Below are 14,793 nucleotides of genomic sequence, written 5' to 3'. Positions count from 1 at the left end.
GGACACTGTAAAGGTTTTAACAATATAAAGATTGAGATGTCGAGGTCTAATTCGATATCATGTTTGTTGCATGCAGCCTACAGCTTTAGTTGTCTTGTATGTGTCATCATGTTATATATAACATGATGTATATATATAATATTAGTTTAGGATTGTATGGAGGTCTCTCTAGGATGGGTTCTAACCTCCCCGGGATGCAATCCTACAATAGTTGCCCAACTCCCGGATGCCTACTTACTGAGATAAGCATTAGGTGAAAAGAAACGTGCCCAACCATTTCTGTCCCGATAGATAATCGAACCCGGGATCCTAGATTGTGAGACAAAAAGGAAGTCACATGTGTTATTAGACATTTAATTTCAAACTCCTATGTCTGCAGCACACACTGTCCTCTCCTCATCACACAATGAGTAAGAGTTAAATTACTCATCAATCCAAGGCTTACAAACTGCATACTTAACTTGCTTGTTTCTGTTTTACTTGGGCGGAGTAAGAGTATGTGATAGTGGTGGTGATAGTGGTAGTGGTGGTGGTGGTAGTGATATGGTGGTGGTGGTGGTGGTGATAGTGGTGGTGGTGGTGATATTGGTAATGGTGGTGGTGGTGATATTGGTAATGGTGGTGGTGGTGGTAGAAGACCTTGGCTCTGGGCGTATCTTGTGTCAACAAAAATGTCTTCTACCTAAACAGTCCACAATGACTGTGACTTATTTCGTTGTATATGATTATTATTATTATTAGGTAGTAGTCCAGGACAAAATAGGAGCGTCCCTAGCATATCTAATCAGTGTTATCTGTACATGTTTGTCACCTTCCTTCAGTCAGACATACCTCACTCACCCTGGTCTCCTATCACACTCACACCATCAACACGCACCTCACTCACAGGTAAGTCTTGTCATAAGATATCACCCGGGGTCTTGTCCTCCTAGTTAGCGCGGTCGCTTTACAACCGGAAGATCCTTGGTTCGAATCCCGCTCAGGAAGGAGACGTACGTAGGCTGCGTTTTCTTTCACCTCTGTTAATCTAGCAGTAAATACCTACCTAGAAGTTAGATAACTTTTGAGGGTTGTATCTCTAGCCACGGACAACAAACACCACCAGTCACGGACATCAAACACCGCCAGCCACGGACAACAAACACCACCAGCCACGGACAACACACACACCGCCAGCCACGGACAACACACACCCTTCCGTGTAAGTAACGTGATAAAACGTCTTAAGCGTTATCGGAGCTGATAAGGTTAAGTGGCGACTACGTCACAGTCGGCGAGCCTCGCCCACCTACTGTCAGTCGCCTCGCCCTGACAGGAGGCTGACTTTAGCGGACCCGAGAGCGAGACCTCGCCAGAAATCGTCACCTTTGCGAGTCCTAAACTGCAGGTGGCATTGACAAGGCTTACTGGTAGCTTCTGAAGGAGAAAAGAATTTGAAACTGACCGTACGAGAAAGCTACAGACCCGTGGAAGCTACTGTTTTCTTCGAAAGTGATTTTTAAATTTTATCTTGAAAAATGTAAGTTGAACTAGAAGCCTGATGATCCTAAATACTGTGGCTGAGAGTAGAGCAAGAGTGTAGACCAAGACGTGGTGTGTACCTGGAGCTATGATGGTGGTTGAGGTGTGGGTAGTGTAGCCAGCTCCCCTCCTTGACTCCAGTACTTTCAATACTTCTTCGGCTGCTGCAGCTGGCCCACACCACTGCCAGCACCTCCCCATCCGCGGCCACACCATGTCTTTCTCTTGGCTGTGGAAGAAGATGAAAGGAGATGACCGCGAGGTGTTGGAGGAGAGCCCACTGGAGAGAGGGACTGAGCCGGCGTCTCGTCGACTCTCCCAAGGTAAGTTCCATCCTCCACCACCAGTCTCTCTCCACCTCCTGTGTCTCTCCACCACCAGTCTCCCTCCACCACCAGTCTCCCTCCACCACCAGTCTCCCTCCACCACCAGTCTCCCTCCACCACCAGTCCCCCTCCACCACCATCTCCACTAGTACCTCAACCTTACTAACCTCATGTGTGTCCTCCCGTCTCAATAATCGGTTGCATCTGTAAAACTTTTGACAAAATGACGCGTAAAAGATTATTACAGAGAATTAAAGAGCAATGTCACCGATATCAATGTTTTTTTTTATACATATAACAATATGTATAATTGTATCCTAACCTTTCACACTGCCCATAGAGATGAAAGGTACAAATATTTATTGACCTGAAAAATACCTTTAATATTGCTAATAGATAAATTATATCGTATAAATTATCTAAATGGATATAGGTGGTTAATAGCTACAATAGACATAAGGCTGTCTTGCCATCTGGAGGTCCTCGATACTCTTTCAAGGTCATGAAAGTGGTACTGAACTATGGGCAACTATAGACACTCCTCAAGGAGGAGTCTTAACCCTGCCTTGTTCAATGTATTAATAAATGCCTTATAAATCATCAATCCCAACGTCCCAAAAATATTAGTGTTAGCTGGGCAGAGGATATCCTTGCAGGTCCACATACCGAAACCCATCATGGGAGGTAAACAATCTCAAATTGCACACACTCTGCTTGTGGCAGCCTAGTCTTGTACTCTACTAAGACAAATTAAGATGTCCAACAGACAAATTAACTATATCGCTCTGAATTGTTCTGATACCTCAGTCTTTTATTTCCTTAAATGTGATTGAAAAATGCATTAATAACATGAAGATAATCGAGAGACTTAATAACTGTAGGGAATAGTCCTCAATACGGTGTAAATATTAAAATGGTTAAACTTATATATTTAGCTCACGTAAGGTGTTTGATATACTATCATGCACTAGCCTTAGTCCTATATTATATAAAAATTATTGACAGACTGGAACAAATACAAAATAAGGCCCTCAGACTTGTACTAGGCTGTCAATTAAATAATAAAGTTTTTAATATGCAAAATATGTATGAGTTCATTATTCATATTATTTTCCTCCCTGGCAATAATTACACAGTAGTTTAACGTGGTGGTGGCAGGTGGCGGTCACAACCAGAGGAGCGCGGCGGGACAGGAGCCAGTCACTACCCAAGCAGCGGACCCGGGGCCTCACAACACCGACGACCTCACCGTCCACAATATGGACGCTTCCATTCCCATTCCCTCAAGGCAGGCTGATGACATCATTTCTGTCGTCCAGGACCTCACAGCCAATTGCTCGAGGACCACTGAGGACACCGTCATCTCCTCTAAGTAGGTCCTCGACGCTTCCAGATATGTTCTCTCCACTTTCTAGTTGGTCTTTCTGCTCTGTAGCAGTCTCATTTTGTTATCAGGTAGATCATTTCTGCTTAAAGGAAGATCTTTTCTCCTAATTAGTTAGGGACTCTCCGCAACCAGGTAGATCCGCTCTTCCTCAAGAACTCGCCTACTCCTCCTCGCTTTCAGGTAGGTCCTCACAGAAAGATTAAAGATTTAAGTGAAGTCGACTCTTCATTAGTGCTTGTTCCTCACCGCCTGCAGGCAAGTGAGGCATCTCTACATGCTAGGAGGTTCCCTCCACCTTCAGGTAAGTCATCTTGTCCAGGAAGGTCATCTCTGCCTCCAGGTTTTAGTGCAGGAGAAAGTAACTAGTGCGGGCCCCACCAGGAAGCATGTCTGGGCAAATGTGTTGGCTATTGATAAATTTAATGCGGTTCAGTTTACTAAGTGGAAAAGCTCCAGGTTTAGATACATGGCGGTGTGTTTACTCTGTCATTTACTGGTGGTGTACATGTACACCTATTAGAACAAAGTGTATCATAGTACACCTTGACTGTAGTAACGATAACTGACTATAACGGTACACAATGCTTCAGTCATGAATGTTAATATTATTTGTTATTGTCCGACGGCATGGTGTAGCCACACGGTGTCTGGCTCCCCTGGGTGCTCGAGCGCCTGCGGCCTGGCCACCGGCAGGATGGTGGTGGCCCTACACGACTACCAGGGACGCACCGACAAGGACCTTGCCTTCAGGAAGCACGAGCATCTTGAGGTAAGCCAGTATTCCCCCTCGCTCCCAATGTCACATTATTTTATTAACAAACTTGGGTACATACAGCAGTGCGCCGCTACCCTGCTCTTCATTACACACTAAATGGAGTGTCCGGGTATTTCTCCCACTCCCCCTCTTTTCTCATCTTCCTCATCTCTCCCACTCTTCCTGCTCTCTCATTTCTCTTCCTCTTCCCCACTCCTCTTCCATCCTTTCCACCTTTCTCCTCCAATATCCTCCTATCTCCTGCATTCTCCCCTCCTTCTCCCCCCTTTCCACCCGTCTCTCTCCCCTCCCACCCCCGCGTCTCTCTCTCTCTTACAAAAAAAAAAATACAAAATACGGAAAAAACATCTGAAAACTCTATGGAAAACACTCCCTGATTTCAGACCATAAAAACTGCAGGGTCGCTATAGATGCCAATATTACTTAGAAGGCGGCACTGAGGCCGAGCCTGGCTGGCCTGTGCCACTCACTTCCTTGTGTCAGTTGAAGAATTGTGTGAGGATAACCCCAAGCATCCGGCCTCCTACTGCGCATACGGACGGACATTCTCTTATACAACTCACCCAACGTATCGTGGCCAGACTCACTGGTCCTAAGAACGTCAACATTACGGTGCTGATATGTCACTACAGCACCAGAACTGTGACGCGGTGCGCTAGTGTCCAGGTGACGACTAGTCGTAATAGGCTACACTCTTATTATGAAGCTCGAGCCATCTGCCTAGTAGATAATTCATTTGGTCAGTTAAGTCAGCACACACGTACATCAGTCAGCACACACGTACATGAGTCAGCACACACGTACATGAGTCACTGTATGGGTTTCCATGGTCTGGGACAGGAGACATATTAGATTTGTTGATGCACCCCACCACCAACTATTGACATTCCCCTCGATACAACCCACAAGTTGGCTAACTCTCAGGTACCTGTTTACCTTTACAGAGGTATCAGATGAAAGGAAAGGTTGCCCAAACGCTGTGACCAGATTGTGCTCACCAGTGCGCTGCGTGATGCACGCGAGTGAGAGGACGCACATGAGAGTCAGACCAGACACACGCGTCAGGTTACATCAACAGACCAATGTGGTAATGCAGGTATTGCTTGTGTTGGTACAGGTGCTGGAGAAGGTGTCCGCTGACTGGTGGCTAGCCAGGAGTCACGTGACCGGCCTCGAGGGTTACATCCCAGCCACCTACGTCGCCAGACTACAGAGTATCGACGCCGAGCCGTGAGTACCCCTCCCCCCTCCTTACAGTCTCCCTCATACTTCTCCTACTCTTCTCAGGGACTGTATCCTCTCCTCAAAGTAAAGTGATTACATCCATACAGCCAGACACTAAACCCAGTCTCACATCACTTGGATAGTTATCTAGATATTTGTGATGGTCTGAAAGATTCCAATAATAGTCTGCTTGTAAACTGACAAGTAAACCTTTGTCCTAAACAGAGAATATGTTTTTTTTCAAGTTATACCTGTATTGTATTATAAATAGTTTGTTTATGATATAATCAGCCTATGCTTAGCTCGTTTTCTTTTAAACGATCTGAAGAATTTGGTTTTCTGTAAACGATATTCTAGGTGACACTCAAGTAACTTTCGAATTTATTATTCTTAAACATGTAAAATATGAAACTGTTTTGACATAATTAAACCTAATCTAACTAAATGTGACCTAGCATAATAATAACCTTAATCTAACCTAACCATGGATGGGGAGTAGTTAATATCACTAATTACGTAGCGGTTTTGAAGTGATTACCTCAGTGGTCCCTGAGGACGCAGGTGGAGAGGCAACCTGTCCTCTGACCAAAGAACACTTTGTAAACTTACATGTGGCACAGTCAGCGTGGACCTCACAGGTGCGGTGGATTATTTATTTACTTACATATGTCAGGAGGGCTCCTCACACACATGATGGAGGATCCGCATGCATCATGAGTGTTTTAGACACACCCTACATTCCTCTCTGTCTCACACCTCACACTCGGGGTTTAACACATGATTGTCATGTTGTTTTACAACGTTTGGTAGAATGTGTTGTGCTATATTGTATGATGTATTGTGCTACATGCGTTATTTTGTGATGTACAATATAATAAGTGATATTGCAGGTGGTACTTCGGGGACATCAAGAGAGGCGAGTGCGAGCGGTCTCTCTTGTCAGGCCTCAACGAACACGGAGCTTTCCTCATCCGTAACTCAGAGTCCAGAAGAAATGAATTCTCTCTCTCAGGTGAGTCACTTCCACTCCAGTCAGGTCCGTCGAACCCAGGTCTACCTCCGCCATGTCCACTCTTTGGTTGAGAAGTCATTCTAGCTGTTGGCTAAATCCTTGGCCAGATGACTTCTAGGTCGTTGAGTTCATCGTTGAGTAATAGAGTGAAGTGATTTAGCCCAGGTCATTTGGGGCCTCTTTATCGTTTTTAGTTACGCCGCAGTACTTGTTGTGAAGCAGCAGTCTGTGTGTGTATCATATGGCTTTAGTAGCTCACACAAGTGACCAGGCCCGGCGGCTCCTCTCACCTCTAAAACACAGATTGGGAACGTTTGTCATACGTCATGGCAGCAGTGTTACCATATGACAGACAAACATGACAAGGGTGTGAAAGACGCTCTCTTGTCTAGACAATGGTTAGATTAGGTCACCAAGTCTCCAAGATCCTAACAGATCCGGCCAGTCAATATATGCTTTTTTATAATTACTTCTGACGAGAGTGTGGCAGATGTTATTGTTATGGCAAGATTTTTAAAGCCCCAGAGGTCATGTATGACACTCCAGTACCTCCATCACCCGTTTCCCTACCTCCCTACTACTACTACTACTAGTACTATCTCTGCCTCATAGTACCACACCCACCACCACCATCAGTATCACGTGCTGCCATTAGTATGCCAAAATTCCACATTAGTGTTCCCAAGTTCCACATATTCACAGACAAGCATTATTATCATTATTATTGCTATTATTATTATTGTGGTGTTGGTGTCAGTGCGGGACGGGAGGAAGGTGTGGCACTACAGGATCCGGCCCAGGGACCACGGGGGCTACTTCATCAGGAGACGCGACACCTTCCCTTCCCTGCACGACCTGGTCGCCTTCTACACCGCCGACGCCGCCGGCCTCTGCACCAGGCTTGACACACCTTGCGTCCAGGTCAGTCACTTCACCCACCACCTCCTCGTCTCACTCTCTGCCACACTCTCCACTGTCACATGTTGTCATGTCTACCAAACTGTCAACTGTCAAGTTGTTGTGATGTCTTCAGTAGACCGCCAACTGTCAGAGTGATGTCTTATGGAGTGAGGTTTGTATATTAACAATCTCGAAATACTTGTCCATGGTCTTGGTATTTTTCTATTGTAATACATATATAATAAGTAGCAAAGCGCAGCACTGCAACACTATTGCTATTGATAAAATACCTGAAATTCTTTCACCCTATCCACATTTTGCTTCTAGAAGATAGATGAAATATGTGTAGTATTATCTGAGGTGAGGCGGTTGCCGTACCACATAAATGACTTAGCTCAGGTGTTTAATATTAGTGTTATACATAACTGGCAGTTAAATCAATGTTCGCTTATTACGACTGTCAATATAATTAAATATATGGTGTACGCATAACAGTCACTGTGACTATGTAACAGTCACTGTCAAGTATTAACTGGAGTCTGGTTAATGTTACGACCTTTTGTGCCTTCTGATCCTTTTGCCCCTCCGCTCACAGGACGAGTATGGGGTGCACAATAAACTAGTCGCCTCTGTCGGTAAATCACTATCATAAATCAGAACTATAACAAACTCTGTCTTCAGACAACACACAGCCCCTCTGTTTAAGTCCCTTAACATGCTAAACATACATTCACTCCACACATTCGCATGTTCTATCTACATGTATAAAACTCTGTTCCTAAATTCTAATCTTGATCTGAAACTTTTCCTTGATAGATGTAATATAACCCATGAACACCACACCAGAACTAAATATCTCTTTGATATCCCCAGTCAGACTAAATCTTTATTTACAACTCCATGTAAATAAAAGGGCCCAATCTTTGGAACTCACTCCCTGATGAATTAAAAAATTGTCCAACCTTTGCCTTATTCAAAAGTTAAACCAAAAAGTACATAATTTCATCCTCATAATTTCCAACCTTGTGTTTCAAACTCACACTGTATCTTGTACTACCTACTTCTCCAATATTAGTACTTAAGACATATATCTTCACCAGTGTAATCACCTTTCAATTTATATTATAGTTGTATATTGATATAAAATTTTGCTACAATGTACCTTTTCATCTTACCTGATATGTTAGATTATTAAGGACCTGCCCGAAACGTTATGCGAGTTGCAAGAATGTAAAAAAGAATCTTTCTTATGTAATCTCACCAACCCATTGTACCTTCTTGTGAATAAAATTAATATTATTATAAAAATTTAAGGAGGGTAATGTTAAAAACAGAAAATGGATTCATCTTGTTAGTACCAAAAAAAAACGTATGTATATAAAGGGATAACTCTTACAGATATTGCATTATTCTCTGCGCCATTTAATATAACAATTGAATACTTTGACAAATAATCTTAAGGTTAGTTTTAGGTTCGAGGAGTGCATATGAGTTATAGAGTGCTGCAATATGTGGATATACTCATTGGGCGCTGTACTATGTGGATAACAACCGTCCCGTGTGCTTTATTGACAGTGTGAAGTAACTGAACCATATTTTACATGCCTGTCGGTGCATGGTAATGCCCAATACAACGACACCATAATGTGCCAGAATCAATGCTTACACCCTGATGTTTGAATGGTGGCGTCACCATTTATGACGGCATTATTCAAGTCCCTCTAGAATGTAAATGCTCTAAAGCTGTAGAAAACGCAACAATATTTATACAAGATATATTGCTGACATGGTATACTATTTATTACTTAAACTGGACATTATATACTTCTATTCCGTTATCTTCTCTTCCTTTGGCGAGCAAAGAATGACGAAGATGTGTGAGAGAGCCCCGAGCAATTATTACCGGCCTTCAACAGCTCGTTGACCATTCCTGCGTGTGTTGAACCACCATTATACCATAACTGAACAAATTTTCAGTTCAGCAGAGTTTCCCGTGAAAGTTGATACACGTTGGTGTTGCAGACGGAGAAGCCTGCGACGGGAGGCTTGTCATACAACACCCGCGACTCCTGGGAGATCCCCCGGGATCAGATCCAGCTGGTCCGCCGCCTCGGCTCCGGTCAGTTCGGCGAAGTGTACGAGGGCCTCTGGAACAAGACCGTCCCTGTCGCTGTCAAGACCTTTAAGCAGGGTGAGTTCTTGCTTATTAGGCCATGTCTAGCGAGTTCCAGCCAGGGTGGGCCATGTCTAGCGAGTTCCAGCCAGGGTGGGCCATGTCTAGCGAGTTCCAGCCAGGGTGGGCCATGTCTAGCGAGTTCCAGCCAGGGTGGGCCATGTCTAGCGAGTTCCAGCCAGGGTGGGCCATGTCTAGCGAGTTCCAGCCAGGGTGGGCCATGTCTAGCGAGTTCCAGCCAGGGTGCGCCATGTCTAGCGAGTTCCAGCCAGGGTGGGCCATGTCTAGTGAGTTCCAGCCAGGGTGGGTCATGTATTGTTGTCCTTGTGAAAGTGGGAAGTGTGTGGTAAATTGTGGTATATTGTGACAGATGTAACGCGTTATGGAGGGCATGTGTGCCTCTCGTAACCCAGGTATGTGGCAAGATGGCCAAACCCATAGATGAGATCCTCCTCTTATGCTACACGACAAATATTAAGCAGGGAACTGTCAGAGAACTGTCCATTGCATGATCCGACTCACAAAGTATAATTTTCACATAGCAGCCGGGGAAAGATAATCTTATTCCTCTTACCAAATTCCCCGTTCTTAAAATAGACATGTCGCAGGTATTCGTACTGGCAGTAACATGGAATACCCTTCCCCCTCAGGAAAGATGAACCCGCATGACTTCCTGAAGGAAGCACAGGTATTGAAGAGCCTTCGTCACCCCAAACTGCTGCAGTTGTACGCCGTCTGTACCCAGGAGGAGCCCATCCTTATCATCACCGAGCTCATGAGGAATGGCTCTCTCCTAGACTATCTCAGAGGTATTTTCTCTCTCAATAAAATATAACGTGCTTAGAGTAAATACCACAATTTTGCATTTACAATTTGTTAAGAATTTTAAACAGAAATCTAAGACCCTTAATGTGAGTCAAGCTCCCTTCAACAACTTTAAATTTCATCACTAATACTCTGGACGCACCACTCATTCTACTTCATTATTTAAAAGTTAATGGCCGGTAGCTCACGAAAGGCAGAATTACTTACCATGTTTTGGTTATTAAAACTTATCACTCACACGTCGTGTTGGGTGAGCGGGTGAAAAGTACTCATGTCAGCGCCAGGCTGTAATACTGGTTGGTGAAGTAGGGGGTCAGCCCTCGGCCACCGCCGCCCTACCAAGCGAGGTGTCTAGTCCCAGGGAGACGTTCCTCAGCGACTCTCTTATCCCTTCCCCATCACCACAACCCTCGTTATACCCCCAAGTACTCCATCCGCCCAAGTGGTTGTATCGTCAGGTCGTCGGCTGCCCTTGCCGGAGCAGGTGTACATGGGTGCCCAGGTGGCCTCGGGGATGGAGTACCTGGAGAACCTTAACTTCATCCACCGGGATCTCGCCGCCAGGAACGTCCTCGTCGGCAACAACAACACTGTCAAGGTCGCAGACTTCGGCCTCTCACGACTCGTACTGGTGAGAACTGTGATGAACTGTGCAGTCTGCTAGTGAGCTCTAGTTCTTGAGCCCGGCCTCCTAGCTATAGGTTGTCTGATTAAATAATTTACAACTCGTCAGGAACAATGTTTACATTTTAAACTGTGAATGTAGTCATCCCTCTGGCTCACTTCACTTGTTTATTACTTACACACAGAAGTAATACTTAGACGAACCCCCTCTCCCCCCCGTTTCTCATTTGTGCTTCCAACTATGTCTGCCCATACTACAACTTGGCTGTGTCCGTTGCAACCCGTTCTCGCAAATTTAATAAGTCAATATTGACTTATTAAATATGTGCATAGGTGACATACTTAACATAATAGATACCCTTAAAAAGATTCATAGAAAACACCGACCTTACCTAACATACTTAGTATGTTAAGATACTAAGTATGTTAATATTCATATTAACATACTTAGTATCTTAACATACTAAGTATGTTAAGATACTAAGTATGTTAATACTTAATATCTTAACATACTGTTATCTTACTGTAAGATACTGTTATCTTAACATACTAAGTATGTTAATATTCATAGTAAACGGAAACACAACGCAAGAGAGAAGAAAAAGACATGTATCTAATTACCTTGTATGTAGTGCACATGTCTTTTTCTTCTCTCTTGCGTTGTGTTTCCGTTTCCTAATGCTCCTTAGATCTCTTATTTATTATATCAATTAAATAACTGTCTTAAGTATGTTGTGCATAATGTTCTGATTCACTCCTTGTCCAGGCTCCTCATACAGTAAACTGTTCTTAAATTTCCCAGTTTCACATGAACTACTCATGTTATCTTGTTATATGTGCTTCTTGTGACAGACTTGGTGCTGTGTCCTTCCATGGGTAGTTTACCATGCTTCCTGTTGGGTGCTGCCTTGCTTCAGGCTATACTGCTCTGGTCTTCTCTTGAAGGTATACTGTCCCAATGGTCTACCCTTCAGGATACATTGTCCCAATGGTCTACCCATCAGGTTATACTGTCCCAATGGTCTACCCATCAGGTTATACTGTCCCAATGGTCTACCCATCAGGTTATACTGTCCCAATGGTCTACCCATCAGGTTATACTGTCGCAATGGTCTACCCATCAGGTTATACTGTCCCAATGGTCTACCCATCAGGTTATACTGTCCCAATGGTCTACCCATCAGGTTATACTGTCCCAATGGTCTACCCATCAGGTTATACTGTCCCAATGGTCTACCCATCAGGTTATACTGTCCCAATGGTCTACCCATCAGGTTATACTGTCGCAATGGTCTACCCATCAGGTTATACTGTCCCAATGATCTACCTATCAGTATACTGTCCAAATGGTCTGCTTTCTATTGCTCCTATCTTCATTACATTGCATTTGTTAGAGTTGATTTCGAACAGATACTTATTAGGCAGATCTTGTATCTCAATTAAGTCCTCCTAAATCCATATTCCATTTAATCACCCCTCTTCCTCTACTCATCAACTTGATATTATCTACATATATCGGCATTTAAAAGACTTTTTCTGGGAGGTTATTTACATAAATCGTAAACAATACTGTATGGGCCCTATGACTGGTCCCAGTCACTACGGGCCCTCTGACTGGTTGGGACCAGTCATAGGGCCCGTGGTGACTGGGACCAGTCATAGGGCCCGTGGTGACTGGGACCAGTCACCATGGGCCCTATGACTGGCCCCTTGCTGAGTCAGTCTCCCTCTCTGTGACTTACCTCTCTTACACTCTGTCATTCTCCTTAATAATCGGTCAGCCACTAAAGGCTCTTTGACAGTTGGTGTTGAAGATGGAGCCACGACTCCATCCATACTGGCCCTAAACATTAGCTCACCCTCAGGAGGACGAGTACAACGCGAGTGAAGGGGCGAGGTTCCCCATCAAGTGGACGGCGCCGGAGGCCCTCAACTTCAGTAGGTTCACCACTAAGTCTGACGTCTGGTCCTTCGGTGTCCTCCTGATGGAGATCGCCACCTTCGGCGCCACTCCTTACCCAGGTCTGCCTTTACTCACAACACTGCGACACAAATTGTCACCCTATAGATAAAATTAAATTTCTGTTAGTATTACAATCAACATGTTTTATAATATTAGGTAAATTAAGTGATTATAATTACGCTTATTGCACTACAAATTTGGAGTGTTTCAAAACAGTGTTAAGTGATGTCTCAGGAGGATATTTTGTTAATGTGAGATTGCATTTATTTGGATGAGTGAAGGGTTGAACATTATTGCATCATGATCACCGTACAGGGGCGCAACATTATGTATATCTGGTTGTCGACACACACCACGTCCACTATTTTGGTGGTTTCCAGGCAACCTTGGAGCAGAAGTGTTCTGCTCCAAGGCTGCTTTATAAGCACACATAACATGACTATTCAAGATGAGCTAAACAGAATCATTACGTACGTGAGAGTGAACACTGAGTTGGGTGTGTTCCCTGCAGGTATGACAAACATAGAGGTGGTACAGCAGGTACAGCAGGGGTACAGGATGCCCCAGCCCAAGACCTGCCCACACTTGCTCTACAACATCATGCTAGAGTGCTGGGCCAACGACCCAAACAGTCGACCCACTTTCCAGACCCTCCACTGGAAGCTGGACGACTTCTTCACCCTCGAGGAGTCTGACTACAGAGACCTCGCCCATTAGTGGCTTGCTCAACAGTTAAGCAATTCGTAACTTCTTGATTCTTAACCAGCCAATCTCCACTGAGACACAAGTCATTCTTTACAAACTTGCTGTAATCCGGCACGATCCTTCCTCCGCTCTAAATAACTGTTTACTGCTGTCTTCTACAGCGACTACTTCAAGTGCACCTCCTCCACCTCCTCCCTGACGGTGTCCACCTCCCTGGCCTGCGGCTGGTCCCGACGACCACCACCCGGCCTCCAGTGCTGTCAGTGTCTCCCAGTGTCTCCTGTGGCAACATGTGCAAGGGTTAGGCTACATGTGTGTGTGGCTCAACCCTTTCTCCTGTTTACATACATTTTGTAACTATGTGGATCATCGTACATTTATATACGTAATGCACAATAACATATTAGAATTTGATTCTATTCACATAAAATTAGTAAACAAAAAGTTAAAGCTAAAAACCTAACAAATATTCATAGGCCTATATAGCATATATATATGTACTATATTAGGTCTCAGATACCTTGTATTAGGTCTAGGAAGGTTAGGTTAAGTTTCCTTTGCAACATCATTACTAAAACTTTTCCGGTTTGTCCAAATACAATACAATAGTACCGATTTCTACTTTCTAATTGCCTTGTACGTCAATATATGTACGATGGTCCTCATCGTACTACCTAAACAAGAGGACGGGCTCTTATATATGTTTGTTATTTTATTTCGTTGACAAATTCCTAATAACTATATTATCAACCTTGGGGACCCGTATCAACCTACCCTGGCTTGGTGCCCTGAGTGGCCACTCCAGACCGACAACCACAGCACAACTCCAGTCTCTCCTCAGAGTGATGGATGCTTACTACTACTACTACTACTACTATATTATCATTTGTGACTAATCAAGTTCAAGTATGTTTATTGAGACAAGAAAGAAATACATCTCAAAGGGATAGAGTAGCTTAGGCTATTTCTACCCCCCTTGTGACTAATATTTTTTTATAAACATCAATTTGTTTCATGTATTATTGTATATCTCTGTTAAACATAACTATTATTTGTGTTAAATATAATTTCTTACCTATATTAATTATCCATGATGTAGTAACTGGTTAATTAGTCTTTTCTAGGAATTATGTAGAAAATATAAGACAAAGGAATGAACCATTCAATAATGTGAAACATGTAGCATGCAGAGAACTCTCACCTAAATGAAGATTTCGTCTCCAAACTCATAGCTGACATTGAAAATACACTGGACCGGCTCCTGAATAAACTGTTAACAACACCCCAACCCATCCCTGAGACTGACTCAGCGTACACCTACAACCCATCCCTGAGACTGACTCAGCGTACACCTACAA

General features: G+C 43.9%; 1 protein-coding gene across 4 annotated transcripts; it reads left to right on the top strand.

The window, feature by feature from the left end:
- The first annotated feature begins 785 nt into the window (after positions 1 to 785).
- Positions 786 to 14,484, top strand: LOC123758796 (tyrosine-protein kinase Src42A). Of its 4 annotated transcripts, XM_045743497.2 has the most exons (12): positions 912 to 1,844; positions 3,006 to 3,219; positions 3,871 to 4,003; positions 5,127 to 5,239; positions 6,124 to 6,245; positions 7,003 to 7,166; positions 9,168 to 9,336; positions 9,969 to 10,127; positions 10,602 to 10,774; positions 12,633 to 12,789; positions 13,242 to 13,461; positions 13,597 to 14,484. In XM_045743497.2, the coding sequence occupies exons 1-11, from the start codon at positions 1,736 to 1,738 to the stop codon at positions 13,445 to 13,447; spliced, it is 1,719 nt and encodes a 572-aa protein (XP_045599453.1). In that variant the 5' UTR covers positions 912 to 1,735; the 3' UTR covers positions 13,448 to 13,461; positions 13,597 to 14,484. The 4 variants fall into 4 exon arrangements, with proteins under 4 accessions (XP_045599455.2, XP_045599453.1, XP_045599452.1 ...); XM_045743499.2 differs by lacking the exon at positions 912 to 1,844 and adding an exon at positions 786 to 888 and having other exon boundaries at positions 13,242 to 14,484; XM_045743496.2 differs by having other exon boundaries at positions 13,242 to 14,484.
- The last annotated feature ends 309 nt before the right edge of the window (positions 14,485 to 14,793 follow it).

The sequence above is a fragment of the Procambarus clarkii genome, chromosome 31 (genome assembly GCF_040958095.1).
Source record: "Procambarus clarkii isolate CNS0578487 chromosome 31, FALCON_Pclarkii_2.0, whole genome shotgun sequence".
NCBI classification, from domain to species: domain Eukaryota; kingdom Metazoa; phylum Arthropoda; class Malacostraca; order Decapoda; family Cambaridae; genus Procambarus; species Procambarus clarkii.
Note: the sequence above shows the minus strand (reverse complement) of the source record. Positions and strands in the feature narration are given on the sequence as shown.

Bases quoted from the DNA above. Each gene is read 5' to 3' on its own strand.
- LOC123758796 (XM_045743497.2), top strand. From the start codon at position 1,736: ATGTCTTTCTCTTGGCTGTGGAAGAAGATGAAAGGAGATGACCGCGAG. The intron at 1,845-3,005 runs GTAAGTTCCATC...TGGTGGTGGCAG, and splicing joins GTCTCGTCGACTCTCCCAAG to GTGGCGGTCACAACCAGAGG. The intron at 5,240-6,123 runs GTGAGTACCCCT...GTGATATTGCAG, and splicing joins CAGAGTATCGACGCCGAGCC to GTGGTACTTCGGGGACATCA.